Here is a 21,125-nt window from a genome sequence, read left to right on the forward strand (position 1 = left end):
CAGTAAAAAATGTCTCCACTAAAAAACAAATAATTATCATTTCATCTTTCAATTTTTTTCTTCTAAAATACCTTTTTCTAACACTTTTAAACATGATGTGACTGCTACAGTGCATTTTGTCTCCTTCCAAAACATAAACAAATATTACTTTCATTCTCAAATTCTTTCCCCAAAACACATTTCCTCAAAATAAAATCAAAATAAGTTTCAAAACGCTTCCATAGCCTTCTGTGTTCAATTTTAAACACATTTGGTCCCCTTCGTCACGTGTTCGTTCGCATTTAACGGAAAACACTATTTTGGGACAAAAATTTAAATTTAAAATTGTTTTGGGGCTGGAAAATAATTAAAATTTTAAAGTATTATTTTTAGTTAATTTTTTTAATTATATTTAGTATAACTAAAAAAATTAATTGTAAATAATACTTTAATTTGTTTATTATTTTCCATCCCAAGCAATTTAAAATTTCAATTTGGCCCCAAAATAGTGTTTTCCGTTAGATGTGAACGGACACGGGGACCAAATGTGTTTAACATTGAACTTTAGAGGTGAAATTTATTCATTTTGAAACAAGGGGACTAAAAGTGGAATCGGGCCAAACACGAGGGACGAAAAATCTAATCATCCCAATTTTCTTTGTATTCCTTTTTTTATTTTATTTTTCTTTGTGTTATATTGGATGGTAAAATCATTTATTTAACTAAAATAAGAGGGAAATTGTTACCCAATGTTCTCTACTAATTCCTACTAGGGTTTAGTTTTGTCAAATGAATAATAATCGATCCTAGTTATTTAATATTATCACGGATAATGCCTAAAAAATTAGATTATTTCTATGTTACACCACTGAATGGATTTTTCCGGTTGATCTACACACCAATGTGGATATGTGTATGTTTGTGTGCTTAAAAATGCTATAAATATATTCAGTGTATTTCACCCAACGTAGCATAGTATAATCGATTTAGGTTATTTCTGAAATTAGTATCAAACATTAAATGGAAAGTAGTAGGCACTAGATATTATTTACATAAAAGTACGAGGTTATAAATGCATTTTCCATTTTAGTAGGAAAATAAAATTTATTGGGATCTATTAAAAATTGACAAAGTACTGTTATTCGATTTTTAATAAATTTTAATAAAATTACTGTTTGGGTTGTAATTTTTTTATATGTTATCTTAACACACTAATTTCTTAAAAATAAAATAAAAAAAAACAAATGCTCTTTATTGGATTTACATGCATTTAATGGTGAATAAAATTGAATATTATGGTCAAAATTGTGGTTAATTAGTCCAGTCTAGCCATTTATTTTGGGTCAAAAAGCAGCTTAATTGTGGGGCTAATGTTGCACTAATTTCAGGTCAAAGAAATCATTATTTTCTTTAAATTACAACAATAATGATTATTAGTTATTACAACAATAAACCCACTTTGCATGCATGTACTTTAAATTTTCCAATACCAGAAAGATTAATAATATATATATATATATATATATATATATATATATATATATATATATATATATATATATATATATATATATATATATATATATATATATATATATATATATATATATATTCTTTTTGAATATTAATAATAATGATGCAATTTGTTTTATTCTTCTTGCTCGTTAGGTTACTTATATCGAATTAGATTGAATTAATTCTCTACTGACTAATTATTTTTTTAGTTAGTAAGACGTTGGATTCATTGGATTAGATCTTGAATTAAATCTGCTAATTTTTATCTTATCTATGATTTGGCTATAAAAAAGATATTTAATAAAGTTAATAGCGGATTTTAATTTTAGTATTGAAAGATGTGAAGTTTGCCAATCTTACTTGCAACTACTATTTAATCAGTAGAATTTTAAAGCAGTAACTAAACGAGCGACTAATTGGCTACCGAAGTAAAATAAAATTATTCGAGATATTTTGCCAATTTATAGTTTTTATGTAACCAAGTAAAGAAAACCGTTTACTCTTCGAAGGACTTTATTAAAGTGAGTTTAGACCCAAAATGTGAAGTACAAACCTTTTAAGAAAAGAATAAAGTTAAATTAAATCAAAGGTTAACTTTTTTCTTATCTAAAGCATAGTTCCCACGAAACCAAGTCATTATTAATTTATTACATCATTAAAACATATAATAAGACCATAGGTTACCAATTATTATTCACACGCACTTCAATACGAACAAGAAATAATGGAATAATTAGTTAAAAAGAGCCCCCAAAAGTATAGTCAAAACTAAAGTAAGGTATCTTATAGTTAAAAAAATTAAATAATACTTAACCCCATATGATTCGAGCTTTGAGTATATAATCTTTTGTACTTTCAATATAAGCACACGACTCCTTGTACTTTTAATTCTGTGCACATGAATCTCTTGTATTTTAATATAAGCACATATACCCCTTATAGTATTCCACTTGGTAAATAATCATACTCATTAAAAAGATGAAATTTTTGAAAGTATAGGGGATTTATGTGCTTATATTAAAATACCTAGGCTCATATGCAGAAAGTTCAAACGACAGGGGGTTATGTGCTATTAACCCTAATTAAAAAGAGATGCTTTTTCGATTTGTGATTACCCCAAAATCAATAAAGTCCAAACAATTAGGTCCAACAGGCTCGATAGATCCAGGCCCACCATTTTCTGTAAAATATTTTCAATTATCTTGAAAACTTCAAAAAGGATACTTTCTACAAGACCAGAATTTGCTTTACACAAGACAATATTTCATAAATAAATAATATTATATCATCTAATAATACAATAATTGGGTCAATTATACCGCCACTCCTGAGATAATGTCTAATTATGAAAATCCTCCTTTTGTCTCGGTAATTAAAATCACACGTTAACCATGAATCTTCTTACACATACATCTTTACGGTGTCGAATTCAACATAATTTTATAGATTTCGTAGAATGTTCTCTAGTTTGTTTTCGTTTTGTGCATAAACGCAGTTTTTTATGTACCACAATGTGATACTTACAAGTAAAGAGACACATCTAATGATCGTCTCGCTTCAAAATGTGGTGCTCGAATGGTGTGAAACGGATACAAACTGGACAATATTCCCTTCAATTTAGAAGATTGCACTAAATTTGACACAGCAAGGGGACACGTGTAAGAAGCTTCATATCTGAGAGGCGTAGTTGTAATTACCCAAACATGAGAAATTTTTTCGTAACTTGACCTTATCTCATGGTCATGGGGATCGCCGTAATTTACCCAATTTTAGACTACAAATGACGATTTTGGAGGTTGCAGAATGATGTGGTATCACTCACCTTTGGTGGATTAAACGGGAAAACGAGAGTAGGTCACTGCACGCGAGTAGGTGATCTTGGTCGGAGTCCCTGCCACGAACCAAGATCACCTACTCGTGTACAGTGACTTACCCCTCGTGTTCCCGTTTAATCCACCCAAAGTGAGTGATACCACATCATAGAATGAAAACATCAACATTTTCGCATGTTGGATAGTAAATAAAAAAAGGAGGAGAATCGACTCACAACCTGCGGAAATAGGCAAAACTTTCGATACCGACTTCGTACCATTCCTTATCCTTTTTTATGTACGTTTTGCAAAGTAAAATACTACTCCCTCCGTTCCTTTGTAATTGTCATTTTTAGCTCGTGCACAAGGATTAATGATCTCAATAAATGTTGCTTAATTTTAGAAAAATATATGTTCTTATACTAAAATGCCCCTGTCAATAATTAATGTGAGAGAGTGTTGGAGATAATTAATAAGGGTAAAATTGATAATTACACAATTAATGCAGTATTGGAAATGTAAAGTGACAGATAATATGGAACAAAAATAATTTTAAAAAGAGATAATTATTGTGTGGAATAGAGGGAGTATATAGTAAATTTGGGTCTTGCATTTAGCAGGTCAGATCAAAATTAACAAATAATTATCATTTTAATACAGATGGAAAAAAAAAGAATCATGAAAAAAATATATATATATATATATATTTCAGTTTGTGTTTTCATGATATATATAAAAAATAAATATATATAGATGGAAAAAAGAAAAAAGAAAAATCAGTCTCAAAAAAAGGGGAAGCAAAAAGACATTTCCCGCGCTTAATGCCTGAATACCACCGGCAACCAGCAAAACCTAATTTGCAAATCCAAAAACCTAATCAGAGAATTTCCACAGCAAACTAAAGCAGTTGATTGTAGATGGCGACGAAAGTTTTCAAGGGAGCGAATGTATTCATGTCTCGGAATTTGGTCCCGCCGGAGCTCTTCGACGCGCTTCACGACGCGTTGAAGCTCAACGGCGCCCAAGTTTTCCTCTGCTGCAACCCCGATCGCAACGGTCCGAATGACTACCACGTCATCGCCTCCCCCGAGAATGTAAAGAACCCTAGCTACAAACGCTACTAACTCATTGTGGTTTTTGGGTTTAGGGGTTTAATTTGAATTAAATTGAACCTTATTTTGGTTTATTGTTCTGAATTTTGAGCTTGAATTTTGCAGGAGAAGTTTGAGGATCTCCGATCGAGAGGATGTAATTTGATCGGTATGGTTTTTTTTCTGAAAATTATGCTAGGATGTATGTAATTTCTTGAATTTGTGTGAGCTTCGTTAAAAAAAAAAAAAAAAAAAAAAATACCCCTTTTTTTGGTGGGTTTGAGTGTTGAGTAACAACATTTTACGGTAAACTGTAATAAAACAAAATGAAGTTTATATTCCACAAAAGATTATCAAACGAAGAGAATAGTGTGATTAGAAGATGTGTTCTACCATTTGAGTTATGTCAGTTTAGAAACACTCATGTACACCAGAAAGATAAAAATCAAATGCTGCTTAATCCTGATGCATTGGGAAATGATTAAGTTATTGAAGCGCTGTGCAAATATCAAGAAAAACGAAGTATATGAAGCATTGTGCTGAATTTAACAGATGTCCACAATTACGAAATATCTCTCTCTCTCTTTGCATTCAAATTTTCCTTCTGATAATTTTGGTTATATGTATGACTTGAGAAACTTGTTATTGCTTAAAACGTTTCAGTAGCGAATCACCTGAAGTAGGTTGCCTTTAAGCTTTGTGAATGACTAAGTCCTTTACGTCGTTCTACTTCAGTTTTTCTTATAATAATAAAATTTAAGAGTTTAATCTTGCAATGCATTATTTGTAGCTGAAATTTCCTTCTAGGCAGGTCCTCAATGTGTGTTGTCCTGTGCCAAAGAGCATAGAGTGCTACCTACTCAAGGGTTTACTTGTTGCCTAGCAATGGATGGTGTCAACATACTCGCCTCTGGCTTTGAGATGGATGAAAAGGTATAGTTCTAGTTAGCACTGCATACTTTATCGAGTTAAGAAACCCTTCGTTTCTTCAACATTGGATAAATCTCATTCTTGTGATATAGGTTTCAAGTTCTATCGATTTTTCACTGTAGTGACTTCCCGCTGCATTAGTTGTTTGTTTCACACTGTAATGGTTATAGATCTTGCTACGTCTAGAAGAAGATCTGGTGGAAATATTGTTTTTTATTGATGAGGCGACTTAGATTTAAAACCTTATAATAATGTCATTTGTTAGGATGATTTTGTAACACGGTGCTTCAAGTTATGGTACTTAATTATCATTTAAAGTTTAAGTTATCGTGCTGCCTCCCAAAATTTATGCTCCTTGTGGTTGTACATCTCATCTATTGCCTATCCAAGACAAAAGCCATCTGCGTGACTCCATCTGTAGCAGCTTTTTGAAACCCGATGACTTCCTTTTTTAGTTGGCAGGAAAATTTGAGATTTAAACACTGAAATTCTTTCCAAGAGTGCAATGTGTTCAGAAGAAGTGAAGCTAATCACACGTATATGTTTCCTCAGATTTTGTGATACTGTCATGGGCTCTTACCAGTTTCAACTCTGGTTACTTTAGTAACTTTACATTCTTGCTTATGTGAGAAGCTGGAAAAGCTTTATTTGGGATGACAAAAAGCTTTAATCTGCAAAGTTAATTTAAACCGATGCATTTAGTTGGTTTAAAGTTGAAAAGTATGAAAGTGTTTACTTTAGTCTGTACCATGGTATTTCTTAGGTACATATTCTTTTCAATTCATTTGCTTTCGATGTCAGCATTTGTAACGTGTTGCCCCCAACTTTTAGGCTATAACATTTTTTCGATTGTGTTACACTTATGCAACATATCCTGATTATTTGTTTTTGTGAGTGACTTGTAGGCTGATATCGCGAAGATGGTTACTTCAATGGGAGGAATTTTGCATGCAAAAACATCGTCAGACGTCAGTTTTGTTATCGTGAAGAATGTTTTGGCTCAAAAATACAAGGTTCTTATTCTTCTGTTTATAATTCTCAAGCGAGGAACTTCAACTCTTGTATAGGACAAGTTTGATTACGTTATAGGAATGTCCTTACCAATTCAAGGTCTAGTTTATTACTTTATTTATGAGATTAAAACAGAGGAACTCATGATATAACTGAAATAAAAAAGTCATACTTGAAAACATGTTATCTGTGAATGACCTGACTAAAAAAATGTTATCTATTTTTTAGCATGATTTAACTTGAAATATTTCTATATTGGTTCCTTTAGGATGTTGCCATTTTTCCTTTTCTTTTTATTCTGTTTTCTGTGAAGGTGTAATTCATGACATATCGTTTGCTCAACAATAATATGATGTGTCATTGAAGTAATGATATATTGCTTGTTGCACGAGCAGTTAGTTACCAGTAACTGGTAAGTTTAGAAAGAGGGGCTGTATTACGGTATACTAGTTTTATAGTCTTTCGTCATTTACTCAACTTCAATTCATAAATTAGTTGTACTAATAAAATTTAACTTCATTGGAGTTTATTGCACACAATGAGAGAGAAGCAGTTCATCTTCATCTTTTCATGATTTGAGTCCTTCAATAGTTTCATCCCTTCAATATACGAACCTGTAATGTTTCTTTTTCTCCTCTTTCAAACTTCTGCAGTGGGCTGTATACACTCTTAAAAAACCAATTGTCACCATCAATTGGCTTCTTCAATGTTGGAAAGAGCACCGTGTAGTTCCTCAGGAGTCCTACAGGGTTCTCCCTTTTTCTGGATTGACTATATGTGTTAGTGGAATGCCGCAAGGTTGGTACTTTTGTTTTTTGATTTATTTTTCTCTTACAACTAGAAAATATGAACACACATTCTAAGGTGGATTATTTTGATTTTTAGATGAGCGTAAAGAAGTGGAGACGCTTGTCATGCAAAATGGTGGCAAATATTCAGCTGAGATGACCAAGAAATCCACACATTTGATCTGTCATATATCCTCTTGTGCTTACTTTGTTGTTTTGAATATCAATTTACATACTGGCGTGGCGATTTTACCAGAAAACCTGTTAACAGAATCCTGGCCTAAAATTTTTCTCTATGCTGTAACTTCTCTACGAAAGTACATGTTTTCATTAACTGTCTCTGTTGCATGTGATTTACGTTCTTTATTTATTAGTTTGTCTTTCATGTTGTTTCTGCATCAGACAAAGTATTCTCGTTTTGCCTTGAAGCTGTTTCTGCTTTGTGGCTCTTTCAGCAGACAGATTCAAATGTTTCCGTTTTTGTTTTTACAAAATTGACTTTGTTCTGTAATGCATTCGGTACATACTGTTAGTCTTACTGGCTAGAGACATTTACCATTTATGCTTTCAGTGCATCAAGTTGTTTTTAGTTTATGACTCCTTCAGGGGGATAGATACAAATGTTTCCATTATTCCGCTTCACAAATTTGACTTTGCTCTGTCGTGCATTAGGTACTTACTGTTGGTTTTATTGTCTAGAGACATTTGATATTTATGCTTTCAGTGCTTTATTCCCAGCATATTATCTTGGAACATTGGTAACCTTAATTTTTCCGCACACTCCTGAAGGTGACAAATATAAGGTTGCAAAACGATGGGGATGTATACACATTGTGAGCAAGAAATGGTTTCACCAATCGATTGCCAGAAGAGGTAAAATCATGCATATATTGGCTTTGGTGTTTGTGCTCTTACTTTCTACTATATAGTAGTTTTGCCATGATTTCTGACTTTGTTCTTTTTTTCTTTGTTCTCATGACTTTTTTGGTTTTTTCCTTTGCCACTTGGATGAATAGCATGTCTTAATGAGGAGTCCTATCCCGTCCAAAGTAATTTGGCATCTTCAGTGAGTAGTTTAAAGACGGTGGAGAAAAACATTAATGGTAAAGGTATCAGAAGTTCGCATTTCACCTCCTCCTATATGGCATCTGCCTCGGATTCCGAAACCAATTTTTCTGCTCCGGATATGGAATATGATCTTGAAATTCCCCCGCCAAATGTCTTTCCTACTTGTTTAGAGGTTCCTCCCTTACCTACAAAGGGGAGTGAACTACCTGCCGAAAAGCCGAAAAATGATTCAGATTTTGCTCACTGCGTTGCTGATGATTCTCAAAGTGAGAATGACAACCTATACTTGTCTGAGTGCAGAATCATGCTTGTAGGCTTCGAGACTTCTGAATTACGGAAGCTAGTTGACATGGTTCGCCAGGGAGGTGGCTCTCGTTACATGTCTTTCAGTGAGAAATTAACGCACGTCGTAGTTGGAAACCCATCGGACATGTAAGATTTTGAGCATATACACATTAACTACTTGTTTGAGTGTATCATAGTACAGAAGCTTGTAACATCTATACTTGAGAGGTGAAATCCTTGAAGATCGTAAATCAGGCATGTTACTCACTATTTGGATCTAACTTGGTAAATGTTTCTGCAGTGAAATCAAGGAAGCAAGGAATCTTGCATCTTTTGGAGTCATTTACATTGTTAAAACAGCATGGCTTGAAGAATGTACCCGCAAAAAGAAAGAAGTTCCCGTACTTCAGAGCCACATTCCTTATGATCTGCTTCTTCCCAAAGGTGCAAAAACTTCGTTACACCTATTTACTCCTTGGGAAAAAAGCATTTAATTTAGTTTTTATCTCAGTCATGCTGCATACGTTTTTGAAACTCCATTTAGCACTTTTAACATTTTTTCCTCCTTTAACTTAATCATAGATCCTGTGATCTTCGATAAAACAACTTCAATGAGCATGAAGAGTGTGAAACAGGGAAAACCGTCGACTTCTCAGCCTGTGGATGATAACATCCTGGAGAACAAGAAATCTCAATATGAAGGTTTATTTGGTGAGAGTAAAGAATAATAATATTGATTAATGCAAGTAAATCCCCAGTACATAGTACTCAAAGTTGGTAAACTCTTTAGGTCTGAAAGAAGAGATAAAGTTGCAAAGTGGAGTGAGCAATGGAATTAAGCATGTAAAATCTCCAACTGTATTTAAAGGGAAGCTGTTCCGTTTTTCAAGTTCTTTTCCTGAAGAACAAGTAAGCAATTCTGTCCATTTATTTTCGAGTTTGCATTTTGTTTTGTCCCAGTGCTCACTTTCTGAATCTAAAACCTTAAGGTTGTACACGACGTCAACTTTAATATTACAGATCTGAATCTCATAATAGTTGGCAGTTCAACAAGATTCTCTATAACATCCCTTTAAATTCCGTAACATGCTTTTGGAACGTAGATTCAACATTTTTCAGTTCATAATCAGAATACCCTCACTCAAATTCTTCGTTTGGTCCTGCTTTACTTGACACAAATACAATTTTGTATGCAATTTTAAATAGCACGTTATCATAGTCATTTATTAAGCCTTTGAGTAGGATGAAAAGGGGAGTTTGCTGATAACTTACCAGTAGGAAAGCCTGTATCTTATTATACAACTGTAGATGAGTGAGAAGCCAAATTACAACTAGTTATGATTGAGGACCGCATGGAATGTACTGTGTTAAATTTGTTCAGATTATTTTACAAATTGAAGATCTTCTGCACTCTTTTATAGTTTCGCCAGTGAAGTTCAAGAAATTCAGATCACACCAATACTTTTGGGGTTAAATACAGCATAATAGTTCAAATGGATCCCATTTTATCGTACTTATTGATCTTGCAAAGATTTATAATTACTAGAGTGACAGGCTAATGAATGGACAGCACCTCATACTTGTATTATGATTAAGCACTGAACTTGAAACATCTTGTTGCCTGCACGCGGAAGCAGATACGAAGCAACCAATCAATGTGACAAGCCTGCTTTTATGGCCTTAGATGGAATTTGAAATATTATGCTTTTTCCAAGGCCTTTAACATGATTTTTTTTTAAAATTCCTTATGATAGCCTTTTTTATATATTGTTTGACTTCAATGTAAGTTTCTCTTCAGAAACCCGAAATAGTGCTGTGGGTTAACGGAGGTGGTGGAGTTGTAGCAGATAGAAATGAAACGAATGTGCACTTCATTGTGGAGCGTCATGGTGTACCGTGCCTGACCAAAACCATCAGGAGTACCTACGTTACGCCTCATTGGATTCATTCTTGCCTAGAGGTATCTGTGTATTACTGAATCCTGTTTCTATCTAATTGATTCACTTGATAGATCACATGAATTCTTTTTGGAGCAACCTGCTTATATATGGGGAAATAACAATCTGAACTGTATGCTATTGAATTAGTTTGGAGAAAGTACTGCTTTTTATTTATTTATTTTCTTTATAAAGTCCAAGTCTTAGTGTTTACCTACTGTGATTTCTTCATTCCAAAAGGTTTAATTTTTATGAATGTGTAAATTTGCGAACCCTGAATGCTAACGGAGTTTAATTTATTATTGAAGGATGGTTGTTTGCTGGATGTCAGCAGCCACATTCTCTATTCTCCACTGTCTTGCGAAATTCCTTTACCTGGATTTGAAGGATATCGCGTCTGTGTTTCACGATACGATACGAAAGAAAAGCAGCTGCTGAGAAATTTGTGCTATGTTCTTGGAGGGAAGTTCACTGAAAAACTGAACAAGAAAGTCACTCATTTATTATGTAAATTTGCCGATGGTGATAAATATGAGGCCGCTAGTAGATGGGGAGTACATATAGTTACAGCTGAGTGGATATATGAATGCGCTATGCAGGTCAGCATATTTTATTTTCCCTTTCCGAAATCTGTTTCTGTTGTACTTCATTTTTTTTCCCCTCTTCTGAACTTTGCTGCTGTTGATACCAAGACAGAACAAAGTTGTTGATATGAAAAGGTTTTACCCTAAAGAATTAACCTCTCAAGAGCGGCAATCAGGATTAAACTCGCTGAGTCAGTATCCTACAGAATCGTTTAGTATGCCATCTGGGAACGATGCCTCGCAATATCCCGACCAGTGGCAGCACCTGAAAAATATGCAAACAGATCCTTCAACAAGATGTATGGCTAGAGATAAAGAATTCTCAAACAGTAGTATAAAAAAGGCAAGATTGTCGGAAATTAGTAGTATAAACCACCAGCTATCCGACGACGCCACTACTCCATGTTCTGTCAATGTCAAGGATTCTACAGATGCCATTGTAAATGGAAATACTACGGAAGCTACTCCTGTAGTTCCCGATGTCGCTGCAGCTATCGAGGATTTTTTGGAGCAAACAAGCAAGGTAAATTCTGTTGTCTTTCTTTCTTTCTTTATTTATTTATTTATTTTTATTTTTAAATATTTTAAGGTTGCTAGATAATTTTTCGTCATGTTTTAACTGGCAATCTCTGTTTAGATTCAAGAATGGAAGTCTCAGGAAACGAGTGATTGCCATGAAAATGTATGCTTCTATTTCTTTTGAGTTCAGACCTTTATCAAGTCAAAATTATTGCCACTGAAGTTTGTCATTGAATAAAAGCAGTTTATGCCGTCTAATTCTTCAATGCTTGGTCAAAGGCATGCTGATCCGCAGTCTTTTCCGGGGCCATCTAAGCAATGGATGAACAGGTTTTGTTAGCTTTCTTTCATCGTGATAATATTTCGCCATTTTGTTCCGTTTTGCACCGAGAAACCTGTGGTTCCCTTCCCCGTTTTATTGCAAGTAGTTAGCAAATTTTTGTATCCAATCTGTAACTTTTTATCTTTGTCAAGCATTATATTTGTCGTTATTTTCATCCAACTTAAATGGCTAGTTTTTCGTTATTTTAGGGTAGACAAAAAAGACGATAGCCCCCCTGCCGATGCAGCAGCAGCTAAAGGACTCTATGATAATTTTAGCGAAACGCAAACTGATTCTCAGGTTTCTCTTTTTTTCTTCAATTTTCGACTGAAATCTAATCCATTATGCACTTTAGTTTAGAAGTATTTGTGTCGATTTCCGTATTTTGATTGGTTTGCTTGCCCGTGGTTACTTGCAGGTGGTTGGTTACGAAGAAGATTTATCTGGTAGACAAATGATCATTGACAGAGTGCGTACAAGGAGCAGCATGACTTGAACTCGTAGATTAATTATTTGAATACTCGAAGCTCTAATTGATGAGCAGCAACTTCACACATCCCCACCAACGAGAGGAAAACCGAAGATAAAAATTTAATTTAAAAGGGGAAAAAAAAGATCTTCCATAAATTAGCTATTTCCTAAAATTTGGATCAGACGTTCTTTGTATAATGTTTACATATTGAAAAAGTAGTACTAGAATATGTAACACTTTGTAATTTTACTATTGTCATTTGGTTGCACGGCTTAAAAAATTGAAGTTTTTAATATTTACGGTTGGTGACTTGTAGTTTCTGTTGTAACAGTTCGTAAAAATAGAATTAAAAGTAACGCAAATTTAATTCGGTTCGGATACAGTTGCATCTTATATCCATGAGAATTTGCAAAAATAAATTTTCACTATTTTAGTCTTACAAGTACAAAATTATGACTTAAACAATAATTAAGTTACATGTTATGTTTAGGATTTGAAAGATAATTTTTATCTTCCAACTACAGAATTATCTATGCTTGAATCGAAACTGCCTCTTTCTAGAATCAGCCTATGACAAGTCATATAAATTGCAATTGTTACATGTTATGTTTAGGATTTGAAAGATAATTTTTATCTTCCAACTACAGAATTATCTATGCTTGAATCGAAACTGCCTCTTTCTAGAATCAGCCTATGACAAGTCATATAAATTGCAATTGAACAACAAAATAACATATGATTATTATATATTATTGAAGTCTAAAACATAATTTGAGCAAACCACTCTCTTAAACGTAGCTTAATATTCAAACATGACAATATGCATTTGTATAGTAAGAGATGCCGCCAAGTAATGATTATATGTGTCTAACATACTTTTGATCTAATAACTTGTATTCATCTACTAGAATTATCTTATAAAACATCTAGATATTTCTCTAAAATAAATTTATAGTTATTTTCTAGAAATTGAAACTCCAACTTCTAGATAACTTGATCTTGTACTCTTAACTCCAATATTTATAATATGTATATAATTATTTCTCAACTTCAAATAATTTTGGACTAAATCGATATTTTTGGACATATTATATATCAGTTTATGCTTCACACAAGTTGGAGGCATCGATCTCAAACCCCGGTAAGCGTAGAACCGATATAAATAAGAAAAATTAGTGATGGGAACAATGTTTTCACATCTCATCAAGAAAGCATTAATCAAAATGCAATAACTTTTCATGCAAATCCATAACTACGGAAAAATGAGCTTTTATCTTTGCATATCGTGGAATTGTACATCGGACCTCCACTAATCAAATTATCCGATCGGATTATCAAAAGACTGCATAATCTTATCTTGACTGATTTTATCTCCGCAACCAAACAAAGCCTTAAGGTTTAAAGGGCATTTCATCATCAATGAAACAAATAAATATAAGTTATCTAAAAAACCTTGCAAAATAAGTCAATTCCTTTACATGCCCACAACTCATGTACCAACAAAGTAGTGTAATATCATTAAAATCAACCCCCACTAAATGAAAGAACAAAACTTTCTTACAACATAATAATAATTTGTTCGACTGATTTTCCTCTATAGTTGTTTGTAGAAGAGAAGGTAGGCTTGATCGTGTAGCACTTTGTTCGTGCTTATTGCAGAAAGAGACGAGTCATCGAAACGGACCCACTGCCCGTTATGGTAACGCACATCTGCAGTATAGTGACCTTTCGAAGCTTCTCTCCCGTGATGCGTTACTGTCGAAACTAGCTCGTATTTTCGTCCCTGCGCAGTTAAATAAAAACAAAATCTTTAAAAAAAATTGCAATTTGCATTCTTGTCGCATTTAGTTATATAATTTCAACACAAAAGACAAGTTGCAAAAAAAAATTAAAAAAAATCTCGTATTTTCGGCCCTGCATATTTAAATAGAAAAAAGATATCACATTTCTTCTACTGATTAGTTTTAAGCGTCACATAAGCTAGTGCGTAGCCATTATTATTGCAGTTAATTAATTCAAAATTCACGAAGCAATAGTGAAAAAAAAATGCCGGGAATTATTACCTCCATAGTAGAAGAAACAAGCAAATCACGGCTTAAAACGAGTTCGAGAGGGAAGTACACGGCCTTATGCAATTTGGTGCTTCCATTTCTGCCGTAGCCAAAACGCTTCAAATGTAAGATCATTATCTTCGGAAGTGCTTGCACATTCACCGATTTCTTTGCAGCAACAACCCCAACCTAAAAATTGCGCACACATAAACAAAGATAAATGTTTTACGATGCAATAAGATAAATTTATCGATACCATTTACGTAAAAATTACGTCGACTTACCTTTCCTGCAGTAGGTGCTCTGTACTCATCGAGTGTTTCCGGGGCAGAAAAGAAACGAAGAGCATCTTCAACAGTTCGAATTACATCATAAGAAATATCTAAATGCAGCAAAAGAAACGGCTGCACAGTAGCAGAGGCTTTATTCCCTGTCCATAAGAAAAATAATTATTAAAATCACAATTAATTCGACTGGTAATAAAAAAAAATGTTGAAAAGGAGATACTTTTCAATCACCAAGAACCGACCTTTTGCCTTCACAACACTTCGCAATTGCCCACCAAAAATCGAGCTCAGTTCCGAAGGGACAAAACTCTGTGTTCTTGTCACAGCAGATTTATTCTTCGGACCCACTGTTTCCCACTCATCGCCTTCCGATGTAGAAACCAGAGAATTTTTACCATCCAAGTTCGACTGACCTTCAAGCTTTAGCAATTCATCGTGCATTTGATCCATAACGAAACTTAGAAACTCTTGCGCATCCTCTTGTCTGTCAATAAAAGAGTAATAAATGTGATCATTTTAGCTTCAATAAATAAACATAATTACGAAAATACCTACAGTTGTGGAACTGTTCAACGGGACCCCATCTGAAAGGAAAAACAACGAAAGATGGATTAAAAAAAAAACGAACCTTGGTCTGCCTGAAATGCTATTCGGTACATCGGGAGTAAATTTTTTCAACACCCCTTCAAACATCGAAGGTCTAAAAGGTCTACCAGATTCAAGTTCAACGGTATCTTTCTTCTTTAGGTTGGGCCCGCCGACCAATTCAAATTCACCGACAAACTCAGCAAATGCAGCTAATGTTGGATAACCGACCTTTAAATAAAAAGCAAATTGTCTTATGCATCTAGTGAATAATGCTATATTAAAAAAAAAAAAAAAAATGGACACGTAAAACAATATACCTTCGGAATGTTACTGGCTTTTAGTCTCTGTAAAAGCTGGACAAACGGAGAACAGGCTAAAAGGGCCTGCAACGTTGCATTTAGGAAGCATAAATTCCCGGAGTTGACCAAACCCCGAGGTAAAATATCTTGAGCATCCAAAACAGGGATATTTGTCTTCCAAGAAGACTCCTTATGATTTGCTTCAGCTGCAGGACCATTTAAGTTACCATTCGCCATTTTCGAGATAGGCTTTACGTCTATCTCGCTATTATTATTATTGCCCGATACATGCAATGCACTGAATTTACTTCCGTTCACAATCTTTTCGTCTCCACTAGACTTATTATGCAATGCACTGAATTTACTTCCGTTCACAATCTTTTCGTCTCCACTAGACTTATTATCAGAGTTGTGGACTTTTCCATTTTCTGACAGAGTAGGCAAGATTACAGTATTTGGTTTCTCGCTGGAAAAATTATTGCCCTTGTGGATATTAGAGAGCTGTAAATCGGGTATTGCACTAATACTACCAAACATCAATACTGGTGTGATGTTTCGGGGACTGTTTTTCAATTCTTTGATTTTGACGGGTTTTTGGGTAGTGGGCGGTGTCTCACTCTGCCAAGAACGGGCTTCGTCCTCAGTGAAAGACCCGAATAGGAACACCTACACAAACGAAGAAAGTAACATGTTTCAGAACTCAATGCATTTTTATAAGGTACAACAACAGCAAAAGATTGCCCTAAGCGTAAAAGAACGAAAGATATATATATATATTATTTTAACCACAGACACTTCATGAAATAACCACACCACATATGAATGTACCGCATCCAATGCAGGTTCACCAAATTAATCACATTATTTGATAACATTTCAAATGCAACAAAATATAAAAGTCACTGTATTTCTAGTCACTTTTACTCCCAAATAGTACATGATACAAATAAACGGTATGCAGCCAAGAAACCACATAAGTTCAGGATAAGGGTACATTTGATGGTGAAAAAAGATTGAATCTTTTCTATACTATTTCACTCATTACCACAACACATCAGAGAAACCACAAGTTCGAATGATGTCTCTCCAATAAAAATAACTTAACTGAATAACATCTTTGAGGGTCAATGGTGACAAAAGATTGAATCTTTTCGATCCTATTTCACTCCTAACGCAACTTCAGAGTACCCATAAGTCAGATAGCCAACAGATGGGGGTTCTTTTTACATATTTGTCGTCAATGAGGGAAAAAGATTGAATTTTTTCAATCCGGTTTCACTCCTTGCCACAACATCAGAGAACCCATGCGACAAATAGCCAATAGATGGTGGATTTTTTTTAATCTTTGTGGTCAATTAGGCGAAAAGATTGAATCTTTTCGAACCTATTTCACCCCTTACCACAACATCAGAGAACCCATACAACAAAAAGCCAATCGACGGTAGATTTTTTAAAATCTTTGTGGTCAATGAGGTGAAAAGATTGAATCTTTTCGATCCTATTTCACCCATTACCACAACATCAGAGAACCCATACGACAAATAGCCAATAGACAGTGGATATTTTAAAATCTTTGTGGTCAATGAGGCAAAAAGATTGAATCTTTTCGATTCCCATTTCACCTCTTACCACAACAACAGATAACCCATACGACAAATAGCCAACAGATGATGGATTTTTTTAAATCTTCGTGGTCTATTAGGCGAAAAGATTGAATCTTTTTCAATACTTACCACAACACCAAAGAACCCATAAGCCAGAATACTATCTCTCCAATAAAAAACAAGAAAACTAGGCTAACTGAATCGTCAAACAGACAATTCACTCAATATCCAGCAAAAAACAATTAGCAAAAACCAATTAAAAAACATTAGTTAATTAATCTTCAAACAACTCCAACTTAAAACTATGCAGACAAATATACAAAGCAAATTCACACTACAAAACTGAAACAAGTTGAATAACGACTAACTTATGAAAAAACATACCTTGGAAGAGTCACTCATGGTGGTGAGGAGAGAGAAGTTAATTCAAGAAGAGAGATAAGTTAATTCAAGAAGTTGTGGGATATAAAATAAAGAAGAAAGGGTTTTATGGGAAATCTGTGGGAAGAAGCAATTAAGGGTTTATGAAGAAATTTATTTTTATGAGAGATGTGAGAGAGAATTGAATAAGACATGTGAGAGAAACAGAACGTTCAACAAAAACTTGCATCGACTAATTAATTTGAATGAGAATTGGGTTTGGGAGAGATTTGTGGAGAGGTTGATGGGATTTTTATTTTATTTCCTTGTTTTTCTTCTGGTTCTTGATTTTTATATTATGTTTAGTTTAGGTTTAGGTTTTGCAGGCAGATGGGCTGTGTCTGTGTTGTGTGATTTGTGTGTTTATATATATTCTCAAATATTCTTTCTCTCTCTCTCTTTTTTTTTTTTTTGTTTTATTATTTTATTTTATTATATTTAAAGAAGAATAGTATTTGAAGCAATAATGAATATATCGGCAGGATAAATAAAGAAACTGAAATGCTAAATTCAACACTAATATTACTAGATTATGCACAAACTTAAAAATATTTATCTTCTCTTTCCCTATTCTTTTTTTTTTTCCCTAAATTTTTTCACAAAATCACACATTACAAATGTCCCTATCATTCCAAGTTTGAATTTGACAAAATTCTTCACATGTTCAAACTAAAATAAAGTTGGAATTTGAGGAAAAAAAATCGAATTGATATGAATTTGAATAATTGAATAGACTTAATGAAATCAAATAAATATTAATTAAAATTGAACTCATTTTTTATGATTATTCACGTGAAAAAATAATGAATTTTGAGTGACTTGGATAAAATTATCTTAGAGATAAGTTTAGTGAGAGAATTTTTTTTAATTTATATGTGAGATTTAGTAAATTTTAGTGTGAGATTTAGCACCTCCCATAAATAAATCATTTTTTCTTTTCTATAATTTCCACGTTGTAAAATACATCATTTCATCTTTAATTCTTTGGTTAAAATAATATAAAAAGGTTTTCACAAAGGGAAGGTTAAATTTCGGGTTACGTGGAATATTCTCCAGTTTGTATCTGTTTTATTCCATTCGAGTTCCACTTTAAAATAAGATGATAATATCTTTTCATTTATAACTATCAAATTGTGGTGCATCAGAAACTGCATTTTTGCACAAAATGTACAAATTAGAGAATATTACGCGAAATCTAGTAAATTATATTGAATTTGACACTATAAGAATAAACATGTAAGAAGATTGTAATTACCTAAACAAATGGGAGTTTTCGTAATTCGACATGACCTCAAAGAGGTGGCCGTGAATCGTAAATTGTACTTCAATTCTTTCGATGTATCAAGTATCAACCATAAAATTCACATATATGAATAAGTATTATTTTGTCCTTCCCATATTATTTATAATATTCGGCTAGTTCACGCATATTAAAAACTAATAAATGTGCATAAATTATAAAAAAAAAAAAAAAAAAACTATAATTAAGAAACAAAACCTTTTTTATAAAATAAAATGATTTTCTTTAATTTAAATAAATAATAGAAGAATATTAAACCTTTGTAATAAGAGAAAGAACTCTCTTCCCTGGCGATAACATTAACCACCGCTCATATATGATGGTCTGCAACTCCCTCTCTTCTTCCACTCTTCCAAACCTTATCCCTTCCACCTACCAACCACCGGCGGCGGCGGAATACGGCGGCCGCCGCCGCCATGTCGAGCGAATGTTGCAATTGAGTCCCTGCAAACGGAGCCGGCCGAGAGGCATTTCGGTGGTGACACGCGCTGCGCCCACCGCCACCAGCTACATATTCGCCTTCATCTTCCCACTCTCTCTCCTCGCCGTCACCATTTTCACTTCTGTTAGAGTCGCCGATAAGCTCGACGAGAAGTATCTCGAAGAGGTAAGTAGTTACAGCATTTATATATATAGGCCCCTTTTTTTTTTCTGGTTTTCTATTTTGATTTGAAGTATTGGTGAAATTAGGGTTTGGTTAAATTAGGGTTTGGGGAATTTGTGAATTTTCATTACAGAATTTTGATGATCATATAATTTAAATGCTATTTAATCAACATAGAGGAATACAAGAGTTAAATAACTTATTGATCGAATTGCATTAGGAATTACTAAAGAATTACGAAAGGGTAAATTAAGGCCACCCCCTAGATAGGTTAAATTAAGAAAAAATCTCTCATGTTTGGGTAATTGCAACCACCCCTCAATTATGATTCTTCATCACGTCCACCATTGCGGTATCAAATTTAGTGAAATCTTCTAGATTATGTGTAATATTCTTCAGTCTTGTACCTGTTTGTTTTACCCTATTCGAGCTCCACATTTTGAAACAAGATGATCGTAAGATGTGTCTCTTGACTTGTAAATATCAGATTGTGGTGCATAAGAAACTATATTTTTGCACAAAACGTGTACAAACTGAAGAACATTCCACGAAGTCTAGAAGATTCTGTTGATTTTGACACCATAATAAGAAGATTCGTAGTTGGGAGGGGTGATTATAATTATTCAAACAAGGGATGTTTTCGTATTTTGACCTTACTTCGAGTGTGGCCGCAATTTACCCTTTCATAATGTCTAGCAAAGCAGCAAATTTTTTTATGACCTCTAGAATAAAAACCCTGGTGGTCGATTAGTTAATTGTCCGTTTTCGTATATTGATACCGAAAAATAACTTCTGCTAAATTTACTCTGTTGTTGAAGTGATTCTAAATCTAATAATACATACATTGTCACACTTCAAAATGCCGTTTATTCGTGTGGCCTTTTGTTTTCGACTACCTTTTCTTAGAGTGTATTTATAGCTTTCTATAACTCCTATCCTCAGATTTAGATGGGATGATAATTACTTCTTCGCAGCTCATCCCATAAATGTTGATTGTACAGATTTTTTTTATTATTTTATTTTTTCTGTCGCGAAAGGGTTTTTGTAGTTATGATTTCTTTTGTTATGCTGAAATTGAAGAGACATATCTTGATATTGCACTTTCTGTAGTATAAATTCACTCGAAAACCAATTCTTTGTACTGTGTCAATACAGAGTAATATTATGGTTCGTTTTCTTTTATTCAAAATTTCGAATTATAATTCTCATAAACTGAAACTTGTTTGATTCATATTCCGAGAAATTTGATTTCACAATTTCGTTTGTGTTATTGTCTAGCTTGCTGTGGACCAAGCAATATTAGAAGCAAATGAGAACAGCGACGAAGTCTCGGAACCATCAGTGAAAGAAGCTACACCAGTCCGAAGCAGAAATCGACCCAAACGAGAAGTTCAGCAAACATCTACTTAACCATGGTTGAGTTTTTGAGAGCCGAAGAAAATAGACAAGCAAGCAAATAGTTTTGTAATTTTTTAGTTGTTGTGAGCTTTATTTATATGCTTGCAAAAAAAATCTTCGACTGCATTATTGTTTGTATGTTCGTGTATGTATGTAAGCTGAAAGAGAGAAATAAATTGGATATAATTCATAAATTTCCACGAAGTTGTGCAGACGAAACTATTTCGGTATCAAGTATACGCGCGCAAGATTCAAAATATGT

General features: G+C 33.7%; 4 protein-coding genes across 8 annotated transcripts in view; 2 read left to right on the forward strand and 2 right to left on the reverse strand.

Annotated features, from left to right (window-relative positions):
• EMB3131 (Pentatricopeptide repeat (PPR-like) superfamily protein) overlaps nt 1-21,125 on the reverse strand; it is an 83,701-nt gene that overhangs the window by 59,962 nt on the left and 2,614 nt on the right. The gene's annotated exons all lie outside the window — the stretch shown is intronic.
• MEI1 (transcription coactivator) lies at nt 4,066-12,605 on the forward strand. Of its 3 annotated transcripts, none has more exons than XM_088813074.1 (18): nt 4,066-4,399; nt 4,523-4,565; nt 5,208-5,329; nt 6,232-6,339; nt 6,991-7,135; nt 7,223-7,314; nt 7,905-7,998; nt 8,142-8,625; nt 8,780-8,922; nt 9,061-9,189; nt 9,269-9,387; nt 10,277-10,438; nt 10,724-11,014; nt 11,112-11,522; nt 11,637-11,681; nt 11,763-11,848; nt 12,050-12,140; nt 12,259-12,605. In XM_088813074.1, exons 1-18 carry the CDS (start codon nt 4,223-4,225, stop codon nt 12,334-12,336), a joined length of 2,820 nt encoding a protein of 939 aa, XP_088669200.1. In that variant the 5' UTR covers nt 4,066-4,222; the 3' UTR covers nt 12,337-12,605. The 3 variants fall into 3 exon arrangements, with proteins under 3 accessions (XP_088669200.1, XP_088669201.1, XP_088669202.1); XM_088813075.1 differs by having other exon boundaries at nt 4,084-4,399; nt 7,223-7,309; nt 7,915-7,998; XM_088813076.1 differs by having other exon boundaries at nt 4,326-4,399; nt 5,204-5,329.
• Nucleotides 13,733-17,913, reverse strand: LOC105951801 (ubiquitin carboxyl-terminal hydrolase 24). Of its 2 annotated transcripts, none has more exons than XM_012975254.2 (7): nt 17,526-17,913; nt 15,556-16,203; nt 15,279-15,466; nt 14,893-15,134; nt 14,648-14,793; nt 14,376-14,552; nt 13,733-14,095 (listed from the first exon to the last, which is right to left on the reverse strand). In XM_012975254.2, exons 1-7 carry the CDS (start codon nt 17,541-17,543, stop codon nt 13,907-13,909), a joined length of 1,608 nt encoding a protein of 535 aa, XP_012830708.2. In that variant the 5' UTR covers nt 17,544-17,913; the 3' UTR covers nt 13,733-13,906. The 2 variants fall into 2 exon arrangements, with proteins under 2 accessions (XP_012830708.2, XP_088669112.1); XM_088812986.1 differs by having other exon boundaries at nt 15,556-16,815; nt 16,931-17,898.
• Nucleotides 19,121-21,057, forward strand: HCF153 (high chlorophyll fluorescence 153). The gene is made up of 2 exons (XM_012975251.2): nt 19,121-19,468; nt 20,744-21,057. Exons 1-2 carry the CDS (start codon nt 19,178-19,180, stop codon nt 20,873-20,875), a joined length of 423 nt encoding a protein of 140 aa, XP_012830705.2. The 5' UTR covers nt 19,121-19,177; the 3' UTR covers nt 20,876-21,057.

Source organism: Erythranthe guttata, chromosome 14 (assembly GCF_056151865.1).
Source record: "Erythranthe guttata isolate IM_541 chromosome 14, IM_541, whole genome shotgun sequence".
Lineage (NCBI taxonomy): Eukaryota > Viridiplantae > Streptophyta > Magnoliopsida > Lamiales > Phrymaceae > Erythranthe > Erythranthe guttata.